The sequence below is a fragment of the Panthera uncia genome, chromosome B1 (assembly GCF_023721935.1).
Source record: "Panthera uncia isolate 11264 chromosome B1, Puncia_PCG_1.0, whole genome shotgun sequence".
NCBI classification, from domain to species: Eukaryota; Metazoa; Chordata; class Mammalia; order Carnivora; family Felidae; genus Panthera; species Panthera uncia.
The window spans coordinates 122887993-122907017 of NC_064811.1; the positions used below are offsets into that span (position 1 = coordinate 122887993).

General features: G+C 39.3%; 1 protein-coding gene across 3 annotated transcripts in view; it reads left to right on the plus strand.

Moving 5' to 3' along the window:
• ARHGAP10 (Rho GTPase activating protein 10) overlaps positions 1–19025 on the plus strand; it is a 322588-nt gene that overhangs the window by 167650 nt on the left and 135913 nt on the right. For all 3 annotated transcript variants that reach the window (XM_049632246.1, XM_049632248.1, XM_049632247.1), the window contains exons 12-13: positions 124–169; positions 3188–3253. In XM_049632246.1, the coding sequence (XP_049488203.1) occupies positions 124–169; positions 3188–3253 (112 nt within the window). The remainder of the gene's footprint in view (positions 1–123; positions 170–3187; positions 3254–19025) is intronic.

The window sequence follows — 19025 nt, forward strand, 5'->3', positions numbered from 1 at the left end:
ATAATTAGCCAATATCGATGTTTTTTTTTTTTTTTTTTTTTTTGCATGGTCATAGGCATGCCTACTTGAAACCTTTATATTGATATGTTAAAAATATTGTTTTCCCTTTTTCTCTTTTACTAGCTGTTACATAGTTTTAATAGAGCCATCATCCCAAGACCAGAAGGAAGTAAGTGCTGATTCATAAAAAGGACTGTTTGTTGCCTTTCTTCATGAGTTAGTTTTCATTCCTGATGTCAGATTGTTGCTGTGTGCTCTGTATCCTCTCTAAACTAGATCTCTAAATGTATATATGTATTCTGTTTTACCTACTGCAACCAACCCAGATTTTCCTGGACTGCTGTAATCCTCATTGATTTTTTTCTATCTCTGAGTTGTTTTTTTTTTTTTTTTTTTTTAGTCTTTCTCTATAATTACTTTCTCTACAAAGCCCAAAATGTTTCCTCCACAATTCTCATTGATATTTATTCTTATAGCCATAAACACCTAAGACTTCCAGGTGTACATCATTCAGCTTCCTAAGTTGTAAGTTCCTATGGGTAGGAACTGTTTATCAGGTCCCCTGTTTGCAACCCCCTTACCCCCACCCTTGATATTTTTTATCCTTAAACTCTCTGAGTATGGATTATAGAAGTAATAAATTATTGCACCTTAGAAAATAACAATTGGGGCATCTGGGTGGCTCAGTTATTTAAGCGTCTGACTCATGATTTAGGCTCAGGTTGTGATCTTGTGGTTTGTGAGATCCAGCCCTGTGCCAGGCTCTGCACTGAGCCTGGAGCCTGGTTGGGATTCTCTTTCTTCTCTCTCTGCCCCTCCCCTGCTTGCATGTGTTCTCTCTCTCTCAATCTCTGCAATAAACAACAAAGAAAATAACAGTCACACATATTCAGTTATTTTAGGGCAGTCATCTTCCATGTATCGTATGTACTCCAGGAATGTGGGAGCACTGCCTAGTTCTGTAGTCTTTATTTTTTCAGAGATAAAAATGTGATCAGAGTTGCTGGTTTCTTCATTAATTTACTCTTGATATCTTTGGTTAAATTAAGGTTACATTAATCAAATGTATACAGTTTGGAAAGTTTATGTTCTTTAACACATGATTTCCAAATTATCATGATGTGTATATATCACTTGAGCCAGTGCTTGAGTAAAAGACCTCTCTAGCCTGCCTGGTATTGGAAATTGCCAGTTGTAAAGCTATGTGAAGCGCCTTTTTTTTTTTTAAATTAAAAAATTTGTTTTATTTTATTTTTATTTTAGAGAGCATGGAGGGAGAGGGGCAGAGAGAGAGGAAGAGAGAGACTCTTAAGCGGGCTCCACGTCTAGTGCTGAGCCAGACATAGGGCTTGGTCTCACGACTCTGGGATCATGAAGTGAGCCAAAATCAAGGGTCAGATGCTCAACTGTTTGCATTGAGACACCTTTTTAATCCCTACCTGTCCCTCCTACTTCCTTCTCTCTTCCCTTCTGTCTTTCTCCTCTTCCTCTCTCCTCCCCCAGCTCCTTTTCTCCTTCTGTCCTTCCTTTCAGTTATTTTTTATAGAGAAATAAAAACCTGCCACTTCTTTTGAAAAATAGTTTTGCTAAACATTTTATAAAATATGAATTGTAGATCCTTAAACAGTAAACCATTGCCTGATTTTCCTCATTAAAGTTCTCCTCAAACTTAGCGTTAAACCTGCACAGTTTATATTTGTGGATTGTTCATGCTGTCCCCCCTGAGAGATAAGTGTCAATATTACTGTTCCTTAGTTCTAAATACAGGCTCAAGCATTCACTTTCCCTGATTTCATTTTTGAAACAAGAATCATCTTTTATTAGGATACTCAAATGTACCAGCCTAATCACAGGCAAGCACTTATACTGGGAAAAAAAATAGGAAATTTTAAAATCTTTTCTGCTATATGAATCATCTGTTTTAAATTCATTATGAAAATAATAAAGCATTAAACATTAGAGCATGGTATGAAATGTGAAATTCTTCTTCAAGCTCATGGCTTAAATAATACTCCCCCCCCCCCCCCCCCCCCAATAATACTTTTAAGAAGTGTTTTAGCCTGGGTGGCTCAGTCGGTTGAGCGTCCGACTTCAGCTCAGGTCATGATCTCGCGGTCTGTGAGTTCGAGCCCCGCGTCGGGCTCTGGGCTGATGGCTCAGAGCCTGGAGCCTGCTTCCAATTCTGTGTCTCCCTCTCTCTCTGCTCCTCCCCCGTTCATGCTCTGTCTCTCTCTCTCTATCTCAAAAATAAATAAACGTTAAAAAAAAAAAATTAAAAAAAAATTTTTTTTTCTGGGGGTGCCTGGGTGGCTCAGTTGGTCGAGCGACTGACTTCGGCTCGGGTCATGATCTCACGGTTTGTGAGTTCAAGCCCGCGTTGCGCTCTGTGCTGACAGAGCCTGGAGCCTGCTTCCGATTCTGTGTCTCCCTCTCTCTCTCTGCCCCTCCCCCACTCATGCTCTGTCTCTGTCTCAGAAATAAACATTAAAAAAATTTTTTTAAATTTTTCTATAGTTGAAGAAAAAAAAAGGTTTCTTGGGGTGTCTGGGTGGCTCAGTTGGTTAAGTGTCTGACTTCAGCTCAGGTCATAGTCTCGCAGTTCGTGAGTTTGAACCCTGTGTTGGGCTCTGTGCTGACAGTTCAAGAGCCTGGAGCCTGCTTCGGATTCTGTCTCTTTGCCCTTCTCCCACTTGCCCTCTGTCTCTCTCTCTCTCTCAAGAATAAATAAAAACATTAAAAATAGTAATAATAAAAAAAGAGGTTTGTGTTAATTCTCCCTCCAACTGTCAAGTAATTTACTTCACTCCTCTGTATAACTAAAAAAGAATTCTGAGCTGCTGTTGGAATTTTGGCAAAATGTATCTTACCCATTTTTAGATAGATATCCCTAAAGATTTATAGCACTTTCTTTTCCACTGTTTAAAATAAGTCATATGTATTAGTATAAAAATTATTTCGTATTATGAATTATAAATTTATAAATTATTGGTAATTGGTGTCCTATTCCAATAAGTGCTTTTCTAAATATATGAAATTCTCATTTACATTATAATACATGGGAATACATGGCCTTTAGCTTTCTTTTAATAGTGAAATAAATTTAAATAATTTTTTTTTCTATTTTTGTAAAGAAGACAAACATCAATAATTCATCGTGCCCTTAATATTTTAACACTATTTCTTTTAGGCGCACAGTTGGATAAGATGGGATTCACAATTCTCAGAAAATGCATCAGTGCAGTTGAAACACGAGGTAACATGATAGAATCATTTTATTCATGAAAAGCTCTAGGTATGTAAAATCTAAGAGTATTTAAAGTGCCTGTTGCATGGTTAAGTGTTGTAGAATGGAAGACGTCAATGAAAAATGTGTATGTACTCTGGGGGTCAGAGATTGAGCTGTCCATTTACTATGACAGCATGGGATTTTCCTTTGTGTTTACATTTATATTTCTCCCCAGCACTGAAGTCAGTGCTGAAATGAGAACTATTTGAAGAATCAGCAGTGTTGGACAGCCAATCTGAATCCTTTTTTGTTCTCCATTAGGGTAGTTTCATCTTCCATTGTCTTGCTGGCCTCTCTCTAAAAAGTCAGCTTCATTGAGGTGTCATTTACATACGGTAAAATTCACTGACTTTAACTGTAGGAATTGGTGAGTTTTGACAAATGTGTACTGTTTTGTAGCTGCCACCATAATCATAGGAGATTCCTGGCTTTCCTCTCCCTGTTCCTTTATGTCCGTTTGCAGTCAGTCTGCCTGCCCTCCCTCCTTGGCCCTTGGCAACCACTGAGCTGCTTTCTATCACTTTAGTTTGTTCCTTTTTTAAAAACCATTTCATATAAAAGGAATCATGTGGTATAGAGTCTTTGGAGTCTGCTTCTTTATGTAGCATAATGCTTTTGAGATTCATCTTGTGGAGTGTATACCTAGTTCATTTCTTTTTACTGCTAGGCAGGATTTCATTACGTGGATATACCACAATTTCTTTATTCATTCACCTGTTGATAAATATTTGGGTTGTTTCCATTTTTTTTTTTAATTTTTTTTAACGTTTATTTATTTTTGAGACAGAGCATGAACAAGGGAGGGTCAGAGAGAGAGGGAGACACAGAATCTGAAACAGGCTCCAGGCTCTGAGCAGTCAGCACAGAGCCCGACGCGGGGCTTGAACTCACGGACCGTGAGATCGTGACCTGAGCTGAAGTCGGACGCTTAACCGACTGAACCACCCAGGCGCCCCGGGTTGTTTCCATTTTAAATTTAAGGAAAGCTAATCCCTCCCCCACTGAAAGTTTTTTCTTTATAATCCCTAAAAAAAAACCCCAAAACCCAACAAAACAGCGTCCCTCTGCTTTGCAGCCATTGCAGCAGACTTTGGAGAAATGAAAGATTAAACATTACAAAACAGGCTGTTTCTGGAGGTGGAGTTTCTCTTTGTTTAGAGACTGAGTGAAGTATGGATAAATGGATATTTCATTCACTCTCATGTATTGAGTATCCTGGTCCCACTTGGGATGACTTTGTGGATGAAGCATTGTGTTCATGCTTTCTGTCAAAACAGGATTTTTGTCATGGAGCCATGTCAGAAATAAAAGTGTCGGATGACAGAGAAGTACCAGCCCTTTTATGATTAGGGGTTTGCCCATCGATAATAAAATCCCTAGCCATAGAAAGCCTTTTCTCATACACTCTCTTATGGTGGCAGTTTGGTCTGTGACAGATTTTCCTTCATCTGCCCTGAAGTTGAGCTGATAAATTTCTTCATTTTCCTAGTGTTTCACAAATTTCCAAAATTTGGAAAAAATACTGTGATTTTCATATCTCTCACTTCATCATTCATGTTTCTATTTCTCCTGAGCACCTAAAGTGAAGCGCCTTAATTTTATCACTTGTGTGTTTATTATTTTGATAAATTATGTTCTTTCCCCAAAGGATATGTTTTATACATACTTGCTTCTGCCTGAACAGATTAAAATCTATCTAGAATGCTTTCTGATTGGTATATGTAGTTTTATGGAATGTTCTATACATTGAATGGAATATATATATATATATATACACACACACACACACACACACACATATATATACATACATACACACCCGAATCTGCATTGAATGTATTTTTATTGGATGTATTTTTATTATAAATATATAATTATTGGATGTTTTTAACAGAAGAATGAGTCTACACAATTTAAGTTAGATTTTTATCATTTAAAAATAAACTAAAAGCATGTTTTTCTTCTTTTTTTTAATGTTTGTTTTTTGAGAGAGAAAGAGAGAGAGACCGAGCACGAGTGGGGCGGGGGCATAGAGAGAGGGAGATACAGAATCTGAAACAGGCTCCAGGCTCTGAGCTGTCAGCACAGAGCCCAACGCAGGGCTCAAACTCCCGAACTGGGAGATCATGACCTGAGCCCAAGTTGGACGCTTAACTGACTGAGCCACCCAAGTGCCCCATGTTTTTCTTTTTCAAATCTTTTGTTCTTAAAGGTTTTCCATTCCTGAATGAAGCCTTTTACTTTTAGTGAAATAATAGACTAATAATAGTGTTCAGAGAATCAGTGGTCAGATTATATTATCAAAAATGATGAGAAACATTGTAGAATCTCTGAGGCTTTTATCCTAAATTTGTGAGTTCCTTTAAGGAATATTGCTGTCAATGATTTCCCGCAAATCAGCTAGCATGACTAGTGATTTTCTTATGCTATAGGCATGATTTGCCATACTTATTTTTTCATCAGGATAAAGCTAGTTTATGTCCTGTAACAAGAAACCCACAAGTCTCTGTGTCTTAAAACAGTAAGAATTATTTCTCACTCAAGCACTGGTAGGAGGGTTTTGCTCATCACTAATACTTAGGCTTGAAGGCTCCTGGTTGTTTTTGTGAACCAAACAAGTCAAGGGGTCCTGGCTGCCTTGTCAGAGGGAAACAATTCTGGAGTGCTTTGGACCTCCAAGCAAAGTGGTCTGGGCTTGAAGCGAGTTAGGTTTGCTAATAACTAATTGGTCAGTAGAAGCCTCATGGTCATACTGGACCCCAAAGAGTCTAGGTTCAGCAACCCTACCAGGAGACTGGAAAACACACAGAGAGCTGGAAATCTTTGGGGAATAGCTTTAATGACTGCTGTGTACCTGGTGGATCTACATGCCTAAAGACCAGGGGCTTTTAATGAGATCTGACTGAAGAAGTATTTCGAATCACAGCTTGTAGTGTTTTAAACATGACCATCATTTTCTGAAAACTGCCCATTTCATGTGTGTGGGTTAAAACCATTAGTGTGCCTTTTTCCAAATATGTTTTTCTAAAAACGACTTTTGGCATTTTTATTGTCATCAACCTTATTTGTGACTTCACTGAAATATTTGAAAGCATCAGACAAATGTCTAAAATTTAGTGTCATCTGCAGTATCCTAAGAAAGTTAACATTTTTAGTGTACTAACATATCTTCGACAACATATACACCACATATGGAACTAATATGTATGTGACACTAACATAGGACAGTAATATATGACACAAATAAAATATATGATAATCTATGTTAACACGTACAATATATGTTGACCTATACAGATGCTGACATCTTGACCTGAGTGGGACTCTTTAAGCAGTTACTCTACTTTTGAGACGAGAACTAATCCCATGTCTCTACAACATCAGCATCAGTTAACAAATCATACTTGTCACTTTCATCGAGTTGTTTGCTCATGAAGTGAGGGTGTGTGTGGGAGTCAGATCAACTGATCTTTCAACCATTTACCAAATATTTGTAATTGATGTGTACTGGTTCTTAATCAATTCAGGCCAACTGACTACCTCTAGGAAATTATTGCTCATGTACATATACCAAGTTGAATGATTTCCTAAAGCTATTATTCTCAAATATTGCTGCACGTTGGAATCATCTGGGATCTTTAAAGACTATAACCTGGCTCTCACCACCACCCACGTCCCCCCCCCCCCCCCCCAAGTCAAGTTTGACTTCCTGGCTGTCGGGTATGAACTGGGAAGTGGGATTTTTTTAAATTTAGTTTACTTTTTTATTTTGCAAGAGAAAGAGAGAGAGAGAGAGTACATAAGCGAGGGAGGGGTGAGAGAGGAGAAACAGAATCCCAAGCAGACTCCGTGCTATCAGCACAGAGCCCGATGTGGGTTCGAACCCATGAACTATGAGATCATGACCTGAGCCACGATCAAGAGTTGGATACTCAACCCACTGTGCTACCCAGGCACTCCTGGGAAGTGGGATTTTTTAAAATGTTCCCCAAGTGATTCTACTATGTAGCGAAGTTTGGGAACCACTGTCCTAATGGAAGGGTTGCTTGGTATTGAAGAAATAGTTTGCACAATTGTTATCTTTATGTTTATAGTATCCAGCTATGTGGGGAGCTTTTTTTGTAACTTCTTTTTAAAAATAACCCAACCTAAACCCAAAAAAACAAAAGAGAAAAGTTCTGCAGAAAATAGCATAATGTTCTTTTCCTTCCCTTAGTAACAGGTGACTTACCACCATTAAATCCTAGTTCTACCAGTATTAATAAATAAATACTGGTTAGTATTTATTTATTGAGCAGTATTTATTTATTGAGCAATCACAGGGTGTACATAGCTTTGTTCTAGTCCTTTGGGACACATTAAAGGTTGTTTACATATAATGCCGGATACATTAATAGTAAACATAGAGATTTGTAATGTAAATATAACAGGTGATAAAATAAGTGTTACAAGGTTGCAAGGATTAAGAGAATTTGAATGCATGTTGATAGAATGAAGTGTACTTGATGTTATATAATTGAGGACTGTGGTTAGAAATAGGCTTCCTTAGATTTAAAGGATAGGAAGGTATATTGTGGAATTTAGAGACATCTTTGCAAAGCTGTGGAGACAGAGTATGACAGAAACAAGCCAAATTTGATTGGAAAGGAAACATGAAAGTGTTGGTGGGAATGCAAACTGGTGCAGCCACTCTGAAAAACAGTATGGAAGTTCCTCAAAATGTTAAAAATAGAGCTTCCCTACGACCTAGCAATGGCCCTGCTAGGTATTTATCCAAAGGATACAAAAATGCTGATTCAAAGGGGCATATACGTCCTGATGTTTATAGCAGTGTTGTTAACAATAGCCAAATTATGGAAAGAGCTCAAATGTCCATTGACGCACGGATAAAGGAGATGTGGTTTATATATACAATGAAATATTACCCGGTGATCAAAAAGAATGAAATCTTGCCATTTGCAACAATGTGGATGGAACTAGAATGGATTATGCTCAGCAGAAAAAGTCAGAGAAAGACAAATGTGATATGATTTCACTCATATGAGTAATTTAAGAAACAAAACAGATGAATATGGGGGGAGAGGAAAAATAAGATAAAAAGAAAGAGGGAGGCAAACCATACGAGACTCTTAAATATAGAGAACACACTGAGGGGTGCTAGAGGGGAGGATGGGGGGGATGGGTTAAATGGGTGATGGGCATTAAAGAGGCACTTGTTGGGATGAGCACTGGGTGTTCTATATAGGTGATGAATCACTAAATTCTACTCCTGAAACCAATAGTACACTGTATGTTCACTAACTTAAAAGAAAGGAAGCATGAAGAAATAGCATCAAAGTGGTACTGAGGCATTTGCATTTAATTGTAAAGGAGCTGGGTAAGTGCTAGAGGGTGTTGGATAGCAGAGTAGGAGGCTTAGAAAGATAAATATGAAAATTAGTATTGGCAGCCGTGTGTGGGATGACTTAGTGCACAGGAGCCTCAGAATTTGGTCTAGGCTGGAGGATTCAGTAGACGAGGTAGCTGATTTAGGATGGTCGATTTGGGCAGTGGGGTCAGATAGCATTGATGCGTCCAAATAATTGAGCAGATCGTCACAGTTAGCAGTTGGTCCTACATACAGGATCAGAGTTCTGTAAGGAATTTCACCTTCAGATTTTAGTGTGGAAAGCAAAGGATATCAAGGAAACTTACGGGTCCATGGCAGACATGTTGACATGTGTCAGGATCACCAGGGGGTGCTTCCTGAAAATGCAGATTCCTGGGTTCAGTCAGTTCTGTTGAATCAGAATCATTGGTAACTGGGCCTCTGCTGTAGACAGTGTGAGTTCCAATAAGAATAGTCCAGTGGAGACAGGAATTTTCTCATTTTTTGGTTTTAGAGGGTAGAAGAAGCCATGATGGTTTCCTGACAGAGTTTATGAGGGTCCTGGATCATGGATCCATGTAGCTTTTGGGATCATGAGAGTGGGCATAGCAGATGTAGGGTAGACCTGCATCCTAAAAAGAGGGGTTGAGGGGTGCCTGGGTGGCTCAGTCGGTTAAGCGTCCAACTTCGGCTCAGGTCATGATCTCACGGCCCGTGGGTTCGAGCCCCGCGTCGGGCTCTGTGCTGATGGCTCAGAGCCTGGAGCCTGTTTCGAATTCTGTGTCTCCCTCTTTCTCTGACCCTCCCCTGTTCATGCTCTCTCTCTGTCTCAAAAATAAATTAAAAAAAAAAAAAAAAAAAAAAGAGGGGTTGAGAGAAGAAATAACAAAATGGCTCCTAGTGGCCAAGTCTCTTTGTCAGAAGCCAAGGGTATTTCGGATTTCACATAGTTTGTAGGTGGATCCAAGGCATATTCTGAAGTATTCATGGCACCTGTCGCTCATCATCCTGTGCTTCATCGCCAGTCTCTCTACCTGCTATTTCAGATGATGCCTCGTTTAGTGCCCTAGTGCCTAGTGCCCTGTAGCAGTTTGTTCCTTTGTGGGAAGCACCTGATTATTCTCAAAATAGTTTTATACAACATGTCCTCCATTGTCTGGGCTGAAAACCATGCAGCCACCATGTGTCTGTGGCTCCCTCAGGATGGAGAATATGATGGGCTCATTCTTCTCCTTTGCCCCTCCTGGATCTCTGAATCACCATTGACTCAGGGCTTCCTTGAGGACTTAGCGCATAAGCTGCCTTCTGAAGGATGAGGGAGGAATTGACCAGATGCATGGGTGTAGGGTTTCAGGAAGGATTTTGGCAGAGGAAAAGGTGGGGTTGAAGTGTAGATGTTTGAAAGAACATGATGCACCTGGGCCCTAGAAGTCCTTGGCAAGACTGGAGGAAGAGAGGTACTTTGATTACTCTGCAGAAGCCGCACCTCTCTGTTGGCTGATGGGAGCTGTCAGGCTTACACTCCACAATGGTGCAGTGAAATAGTCACTTTGGAAACATTCTTAACCCCTTGGACCCTCAGTTTAAAAGAATGTGACTAGGAAGTTCATTCACACTGCTTACCTACCCCCACATTTGTGAGGATTAGAGCTAATTTTTTTATATAGTAGAATATTTATTAAATGTATTGTTTCAATTTCCCCTTTCCATCCTTCCCTTGAAGTGCTTTCCTTGTGAGAAGGAATTTCCTCATTTGGCAGTTATATTGTCTGATATTGTTTTTTTTTTTTTAATTAACATTTATTTATTTATTTCTGAGAGATAGGGAGAGCACATGCACAAGTGAGAGAGGGAGACAGAGGATATGAAGCAGGCTCTGTGCTGAGCATAGAGCCTGTTATGGGGCTCGAACTCAGGAACTGTGAGATCATGACCTGAGCCAAAATCAAGAGTTGGCCACTTAACCAACTGAGCCACCCATGCTCCCCTCTGATATTGTTAGTTATATGATATATTTATTTTGTTTCGGGAACTTTATGGTTTTCTTGGAGTGAAGAAAATGTCTTATTTCTGCTTTGCCTTTGCTTGCCTCTTCTTATTTCTCAGTATAGTCTGTGTCTTTCATACATAGAACTCAATAAGCAATTGTGTTTTGCTTGAGTATTCAGAGATTTGACTAAAAGCCACATTATGTGTTCCAGCAATTGGTAAAATTATTGGAAGGATTTCTTCTTCTGTGTGTGGTTAGGATTAGTACTTTCAAGTAACATAGGTAGGATTGGATTCTGTTCTTTGTAAATTTATGTTGGCATCTTTCTGAATTATAGGTAGTAGTTTAGACGTAGATATGTCATGTTACCTGTTGAAGAATTTTCTGGTTTCAGAGCTTGAAGAGTAATTCCATGATTTCCTTAAGTAAATTACTCCTGTTCCTATAGAGGGGCCAACTCCCATGACCAGTACACTGAGTTTTTTCTGGAACTGCATGACGTCTGGTTTTGCCGAAGCATGCATTGTAAAATATACAAAAACAAATAAGACTCTAGCTTAAAAACTTCTTCTGGTTGCTATTTTTTAAATAGTCATCGTGATTTGAAACTAAATTTGTATGCCACTTTTGTTTAGGAAGTTTCTCTTTAAAGATCTTCCATATGTGAATAATTTGAATATTCGCTTTAATTTCTAGAGAATGGCATTAAAATATCGGTCTAGGCAAGCTGTCAGTTATCCAGTTGAGCACTGTAACAAGCTGTGAATTCATGGGATAGAAGTAGGAAGCCACGTCTAAGACGTGTCAGTCTTTGACTTGTCGTATGTAAAAGTGAGATTCTCTTTCTTTGAAAAGCAGAGTTTTAGGTTTTTGGAAAATCTTTTTGAAGTTGGCTTGAGGATTTTTCCACTTCTGAAACACCTCTGGAATTGTGTGGGGGTCTCAAGATGGGCCTGGTAGAAGATGATACTGTATAGTTTCAGTAGGAAGGAAGATGCCCAAGATGAACTTGCAGCATATTTTACTATTACTGCACATTAATCTTAAGTTGCTGAGGGCAAATTACATGCAAAAATGGAGAAAATAAAGAACAGCTGTCCCCAGAAAATTTACAGCAAGTAAACTTGAATTTTTCCCTTACTGTCTCTTTTTTAATCATAATGGGTGTGAGATGGGAGTGGGTGGATAACAAGAGGACAGTCTTATGTGGGAGGGAATTAGAGAGTCTTGTGGTGTCTGCAGAAATGCAAATGCAAAACTGAAATCCTAAATTCAGGCGAGTCAGGATTATTCATTTTCTTAATTAGTAATCTTATTTGTTTTAAGAACAAGTAAGCTTCCAAAGCTATTAGTTTCCAAATGAGTGGTTGACAACAGTTAATAGGGAAAAATGGTTAAACTATCCTGCTAGAGAGTAGGCATGCTAGGTTTTGTGTGTTCAGTTCAGATTCTGACGAGGTCCATGGCATTTTTATTGCAAGGCTCTGTCAACACTTTTAGCATAGTGGTGAATAGCATGAGCCCAAAGGTCAGTCTGGATTGGAATCTCTTTCACCACTTACGAGCTCTGCAACCATGGCACGTTAGTTACTTGACGCCCTGTGACCTGATTTTATCATGTGTCTCATGGGATAATGGTGGCAACTCCTTTGCGGGCTTGTGAGGATGAAAAGAGAGTGCTTGGGACCTTGGCACCTATTGAGTGCTCAGTAAATGTGAGTCACTTATTTAGAGATCCATCTGTTAATTGAGGCCAGTCACAATTAAGTAGTTCCGTTATTGATTCAAGGCTCTGGGAGCACTTTTTTTTTTTTTTTTTTAAATAGTAATTTACATAGGGAAATAAATCACTTGAGTTCATTTTAGCAATTTCATGTGGCACTTGCAACATGCAGCAAAAGTAACTGCTTTGGAATTTCAGTCTTCTGTTCCTCACTGTCTTGTGGACACTGGAGCAAGAAAACGGCCAGGAGGTGGTGAAGAAAGGAAGGATGCTCAGGAACAAGACCATGGCTTTTGGATTTATGTCAGTCGTCCCCCTCACATCCCCTCCCTGCCCCCCGTCCCCCCAAAAAAGAGATTGCCCAGAGTTGCCTAGAGTTGGTTTAGTTCCTGATGCTGCAGCTGTTCTGAGGTGGAGAGACCGATGGCAGCAGTGAGACTCTTAGACTTTTCCTGATGTTCTGATTTCTGTAGAGAAGGGAAGAAAAAGAGTGGCAAAAAACTTCAGCCAACTTTGCCTTGAGTTTGAGTCTTTTTCTGTTTTACGTTAAGTAAAATTTTGTGACCACTTAAGCTTGAGCTACATGAGTGAATTTAAAAATAAAATGTACTTTTATTTAGCTGTCTCATCCGTTCCAGCTTATTTAATACTTACGTATTCTTCGACATGCACGTGTTAGATGGGCTTTAGTCAATTCTTTTTGGGTGTTTCCTACAGGAAATATATTGGAGGAAAAAATGGTGGAGATATGGTTCCTTTTTCTTAAAGATTAGTTTCAATCTAGTTTCAAGGCAGTGAAGGCCTCTGATTTCATGCTTTCATGTGAACAAGTTATTTTGTATAGTTTCATGCATGCTAGTAGAAGACCCAAGACTCCTGGATCAGAGATGAAGGACAGTTTATTACTCTCAGTAGTCAGAATATAAATTTTGTGTTGGTCTCTAATTCCTAAGGGTACTGCAGAGAAGGTCAGGTGATACCTGCCCACACAATGGGTCATATTACAAGAGAAAAACTCTGAGCTTAGGAAACTTGACTCTTATTATGGCTGACAAGTATGCCTGTCTTTTGTTCTAGATGGAGACACTATCTCTATTTTCCAAGGCTGCAAGCAAACCTGTTCTTTGCTCTAGAGTGAGATACTGGAACAGATGGTGTTCACCCGCCCTGGGGTGTTGCTGGCAGAGGGGGTGGATGGCTATGATGTGTTAAGATGCTTTGTGAGCAGTCGAGGCCAGAGTGTGGTAGATCCCAGGCACTGTGCTGCATGTTGCCTCAGTGTTATAGGCAGAGGTGAGACATTGACAGATTTGAGCAGGGGTATGTTCAGATCTTTTAATGGGAGTTGGGTGGGATGGGGAGATGGCAGGCAAGATGGCTGGCTGGATTTTAGAAATAATCCAGATAAAGCTGATGGAGGTTTAAACTAGGGCACTGATAGTGGAAAGAAGGGATGGATAGGATGAGAGACTTGGCAGAAAAACAGAATCTGATGACATGTTGAATATAGAAGGTAGGGAAAGGGGAAGATAAAAACTGTAAGCTTCTCAACCAAGGTAGTTGAAGACATCTTTAGCCAAGACAGAGAATGCAAGAGGAGCAGTAGGTTTGGGAGGAATATAGGTTGGTTTTTGTTATTGTGAATTCAGAGTGCCTGTCCTGTGACATTTCTGTCAGAAATAAAATGAAGGCAACAGAAGAGATGGTGGGCATCATTTTTTAGAGAGGTGAAGTTCTTTTCTTTTTTCTTTGTTTCTGTTTTCTTTTTTTCCTTTTTTTTTTTTTTTTTTTGAGAGAGCGTGAGCTGGTGGGGGGTGGGGCAGAAAGAGAGGGAGAGAATCTTAAGCAGCTTCTACACCCAGCATGGAGCTTAACGCTAGGCTCACTCTCACAAACAATGAGATAGTGACCTGAGCTGAAATCAAGAGTTGGACACTTAACCAACTGAGCCACCCACGCACCCAGAGAGGTCAAGTTTTGAGTGTCAAAAAGTCTTGGCAGGTGGATGGTGAGGGAAGAAAATAATGGGGGACAAAGGGCAGAATATTTGGGGATCTTTGCCTGTAGAGAATATGAGGAAAAAGAATAATTAAGGAGACATAGCACAGTTATAGGGTCAGAGGAGAACCCAAGACAGTGTGGTGTAAAGGAATCCAGAAGAGGGGTAATTTCAAAGAGGAGGAAATCATACCTGTGTCACCTGCTCTACAAAGTTCAGGGAGGAGGAGGACCAAAGAAAACCATTTAAGGACTGGGAAGCAAGAAACTGGAGAATAGCCAGGCTGTACAGGTTGTACTTCTCACAAGAACCCTAGGAGACAATGGTATTTTCCATTTTCCATGAGCATCTGAAGCCAAGAGACATGATTTGACTTGTATAAGTCTCAGCTAGAAGGTATCAGACTACAACTCAAATCCAAGGCTGAGTTTTTAATGCTGGTGCTCTCAACATCAATGAACACGAGGAGATGGAGACTATAGGCTGATTTCGGAGGATGCTGGAGATGAACAATATAATACAGACAAATACTTAAAGAATAGATGAAGTGTGAAACTGTAGAGAGTAGGAAAGGGAAGCTGGGAGGGAAGACTTAAATGTCATTCTCTGAAGTGCTCCTCCAGACTTGAGATGAAGCCATTCTAAAGTCATACCTTCTTCTTTCCATACTGGCTCCATCATGGACCTTTGAAGGGGCACCATCAGCCCAAGAAAGATTTATCCCCTTTGCTGAGAATCTATGTAATACCTTGGAAAGTCTCTTTGTAGAAAACATAATGTCAGTGTGGAATCTGCATCTGACAGTATTTAAAATCCTAATAACAAATGGCATTTTATATTTTCTGAGTATTTCATATATTCTAGCTCACACAGTCCCTACAAAACTCAGTAGGTGGTTGAGATCTATCTTGTTTCTGAGGGATCTGTGGCATGGAACGTTAAGGGTAAACCTGCCACAGTTCACACAGCCTATAAAGTGGCAGAGCTGGGATTCAGAACCGGGTCTCCATACTCAACGTCAGAATTCACCCATGGCTCCCTCTCTCTCTGCCCCTCCCCCGTTCGTGCTCTGTCTCTCTCTGTCCCAAAAATAAATAAAAAACGTTGAAAAAAAAAATTAAAAAAAAAAAAAAAAAAAAAAAAGAATTCACCCATGGCAGGAGAGTAAGGTGAGAGGAAGAGTTGGTTGACAACTCAATTTAGTGGTAATAGGGGAGCTGAATTCTGCTAGGAGGCCCAGGGACTGTGACACACTCCTTTCCCCAAGGTTTACACTGAGAGGAAAGACCGAAGGGCACATTGAATGAGTGGTAGATCTGTTAGATGTGGGACAGAAAGACATCAGACCTTGAGAGAGTTTGGGGCCCTGAGTGTTATTAATGGAAGAGGAAACTTCTTGGTAGTCAGTAGTTTCTCATTAGCCCTGCTGGAGGCTACCTGCCCACTGGCTTGGGTGAATTTATGCCAGAAATAGCAGCAAGTCTAGGGGTTGTCTGGTCCGAAGCAAAAATGCTTTCCTCTCATGTGGGCTAGCTGCATGGAATGCTGGGAATATACAGTCTATTCTGACCCTAATACCAAGGTAGCAGCTAATAAACCAAAAACCCTTTGTATTTGTGACTTGGAATGAAAGAATGAGTCTTAGAGTCAAGCCTAGATGTGTCTGAAAAGTCCTGGAATGAGAACTTCATCACAAAAATACTGGTTTAGACCTGGAATTGGGTATTTGCCTTGTACTTTGTCCCTACTTTTCACTTATGCTGGGATGGGATGCAGTAATGAAAGTGATGTGACAGGCAGACTCAGTGGGCACAGCTGCCCTCATGTACCAAACTGTTGGAGTTTTGAGCTCTCTGGTTGGTTGGGTATAGGAAGATCATGTGAATGAAATCATGAGACCTGTCCTCAAAGTGCCTGCTGGTGAGGAGGCTATCCATCGTAATACAGAAGTGGGTTAATCTAAAAAGAACATGTAGAGGCCAACATGAAAGTGGAAGCAAGACTTCATAGGAAGGAAAAGTGCAGAGTAGTTCCTGACACATAGTAACTGTCAATAATATTTTTATATCTGCCGCCCAAATAATCATCATCCAGGGGAGAAATTCCAAACGTTATCAGTGAACAGAAATGTCATATTTTCTGTGAGCCATTCATATTGAATAAATTTTGACACTCACCATGTGCTTTATTTTATAAATTAGGTTGTAGACTTAGGGCAATTTGTATATGTAGTGTACCTAGCTGTTTTGATACTAATTTTGAATCTTATGCTCAATTAAAGTTTGTAATAGTGCTTGGTATGTGAGGCTCATGCACTTTACACAAGGTGTGTCCTTTGATTTCCATGACAATCCCATGCCATCATTAACCTCATTTTTCAGGTAATGAAGCTGGGGCAGGGAGAGAATGAGTGACTTGCCAGGTTGTACAACCAGGAGGTGGTAGAGTTGGAAGTTTCCAGGATATGAGTAACCTTAACTTGTAATAATTTATATCTTACAAATTTAACAAAGATGTATTTACTGAATATGCTTTTTTTAAAAAAAAATTTTTTTTTTAACGTTTATTTTTGAGACAGAGAGAGACAGAGCATGAATGGGGGAGGGTCAGAGAGAGGGAGACACAGAATTGAAACAGGCTCCGGGCTCTGAGCTGTCAGCACAGGGGCCCTATGTGGGGCTCGAACTCACGGACCGCGAGATCGTGACCTGAGCCGAAGTCGGCGCTCAACCGACTGAGCCACCCAGGTGCCCCAAATATACTTTTTTTTTAAAGTTTATTTATTTTGAGAGAGAGAGAGAGAGAACGAGCATGCACAAATGGGAGAAGGGGCAGAGAGCTAAAGAGAGAATCCTTTGCAGGCTCCACGCCATGAGCACAAAGCCTGATGTGGGGCTTGATCTCATAGACCATGAGATCATGACCTGAGCCAAAATCAAGAGTCAGATGTTTATCTGACTGAGCCACCCAGGCGCCCTTACTTTTTTTTTTTTTTTTTTGAAGTGAGGGGACTAAGATCTAGAAATGTTGAAATGTTACTATCATCTGCAGTTAATCTTCTGTTTCAGGGCTTAAAAATTGTTTCTTACCCTGTTTTTTCCTAGTATTTAATACACTTTAAGTATTAAAAATAATACATTCTTCTTCCAAAATTTTAGAATTCTTTAAATACAGTACCTTAATTTATGGTATTGAATGTTATGTCCCTTTGATGGAATAGAGCAAATGATGCTTGGTTCTGTCTGCTTATACTTAAAAATAATTTAACTTAAATGCGTGTTTTTGATAGAACCTTAGAATATTATGAATTGTCCAGTATCTTGGAAGGTAGTCTTTGTGTATGAACCTGTTTATTTTTGTGTAACTCAGTGCAGTGGATAGTCTGGGAAAGTGCTGATTGTATTTACACAGACATGTAAATAGAATGTTTATTGGGGATTAGTTATAAATATACATAAAGGACACATTATCAAATCTTTGTCATTTACCTATGACCTGAAGCAATATTCATGAGCCTCATCATTTGCTATTTTTGGAGTCACCTTTATAGCATTTCGTTCTTAGCCTTGTTGCTGGGTTATTTTCTCATAAGCTTTTCCTAATTATTTTACGTATAGTGCTTTCTTCCTTTTATTTTCAAGACCCATTCCAGGTTAGTTAATATTTATAATTGTATATAAATGTATTATAAAACATTTAAAATTATGATTGATATTTATGCATAAAATTGTGTGTTCATTACATAGCTCAAAGGAGAATTTGTCTTTGCAGTGCTGGTGGGATATATAAACAAATTTGCATTTATGCGTGTGTGTGTGTGTTTATGTGTGTGGGCTGTATTACTGATGACATGTGGCAGACTTTTGATGTAAATCTTGTGAATATGAACCTGACCATTGACGACCTTTCATCCCTGTTGTAGACAGACAAAAGTGCAAATAAATGATTCAGTCCTGCCACAAATATTGGTCAATTATCTCATTCCATGCCAAACACTCTACTGGTTACTAGATGAGACCTGACTGAATGTTAGTTTATGGACCCATAACATATGGTCACTGATTTCTGTAGAATCATATACCTGGATAATTTTTTAAAATAATTTTGTACGTATCCCCATCAAAAGTCTAAGTTTCATTTTGAGTCTTATTCCTTTATAATGTTATATTTGTCTTTTCTAGTTACAAATAACCTTTTCTGTCTCTTTTTATTTTCTTTCTATATCCTTTTACTAATCACTTATCAACTTACGAATGACTTATTCAGTTTATCCATTAATTTATCTGATTCACTGGTTAAATGTATACCATGTACTGAGGATCATGCAAGATATTAAGAGTCCCTGAGTTATCAGGTATGGGTTCTGTTCCCGAAGCCAGAAAAGGAAAGATGAGACGTTGTGGCTGGGTTGGTTGCTCTCTCCCAAGTTGCTCTTTCTTTTAATTTTAATTGTCTTTTAAATTTTATTGTGTCTTCACTGTATTCTACCTCAGTGCTTAAAATATAAGTACACAATAATTTTTATGAAATTAATAGGAATTTAAATGTTACACAATGTCTAGCCTGTTATTGCCTCATTTATTTCCAAATTCTCCTTCCTTCTGTTCTTCATTGACCTTTCCTGTGTGTGTGTGTGTGTGTGTGTGTGTGTGTGTGTGT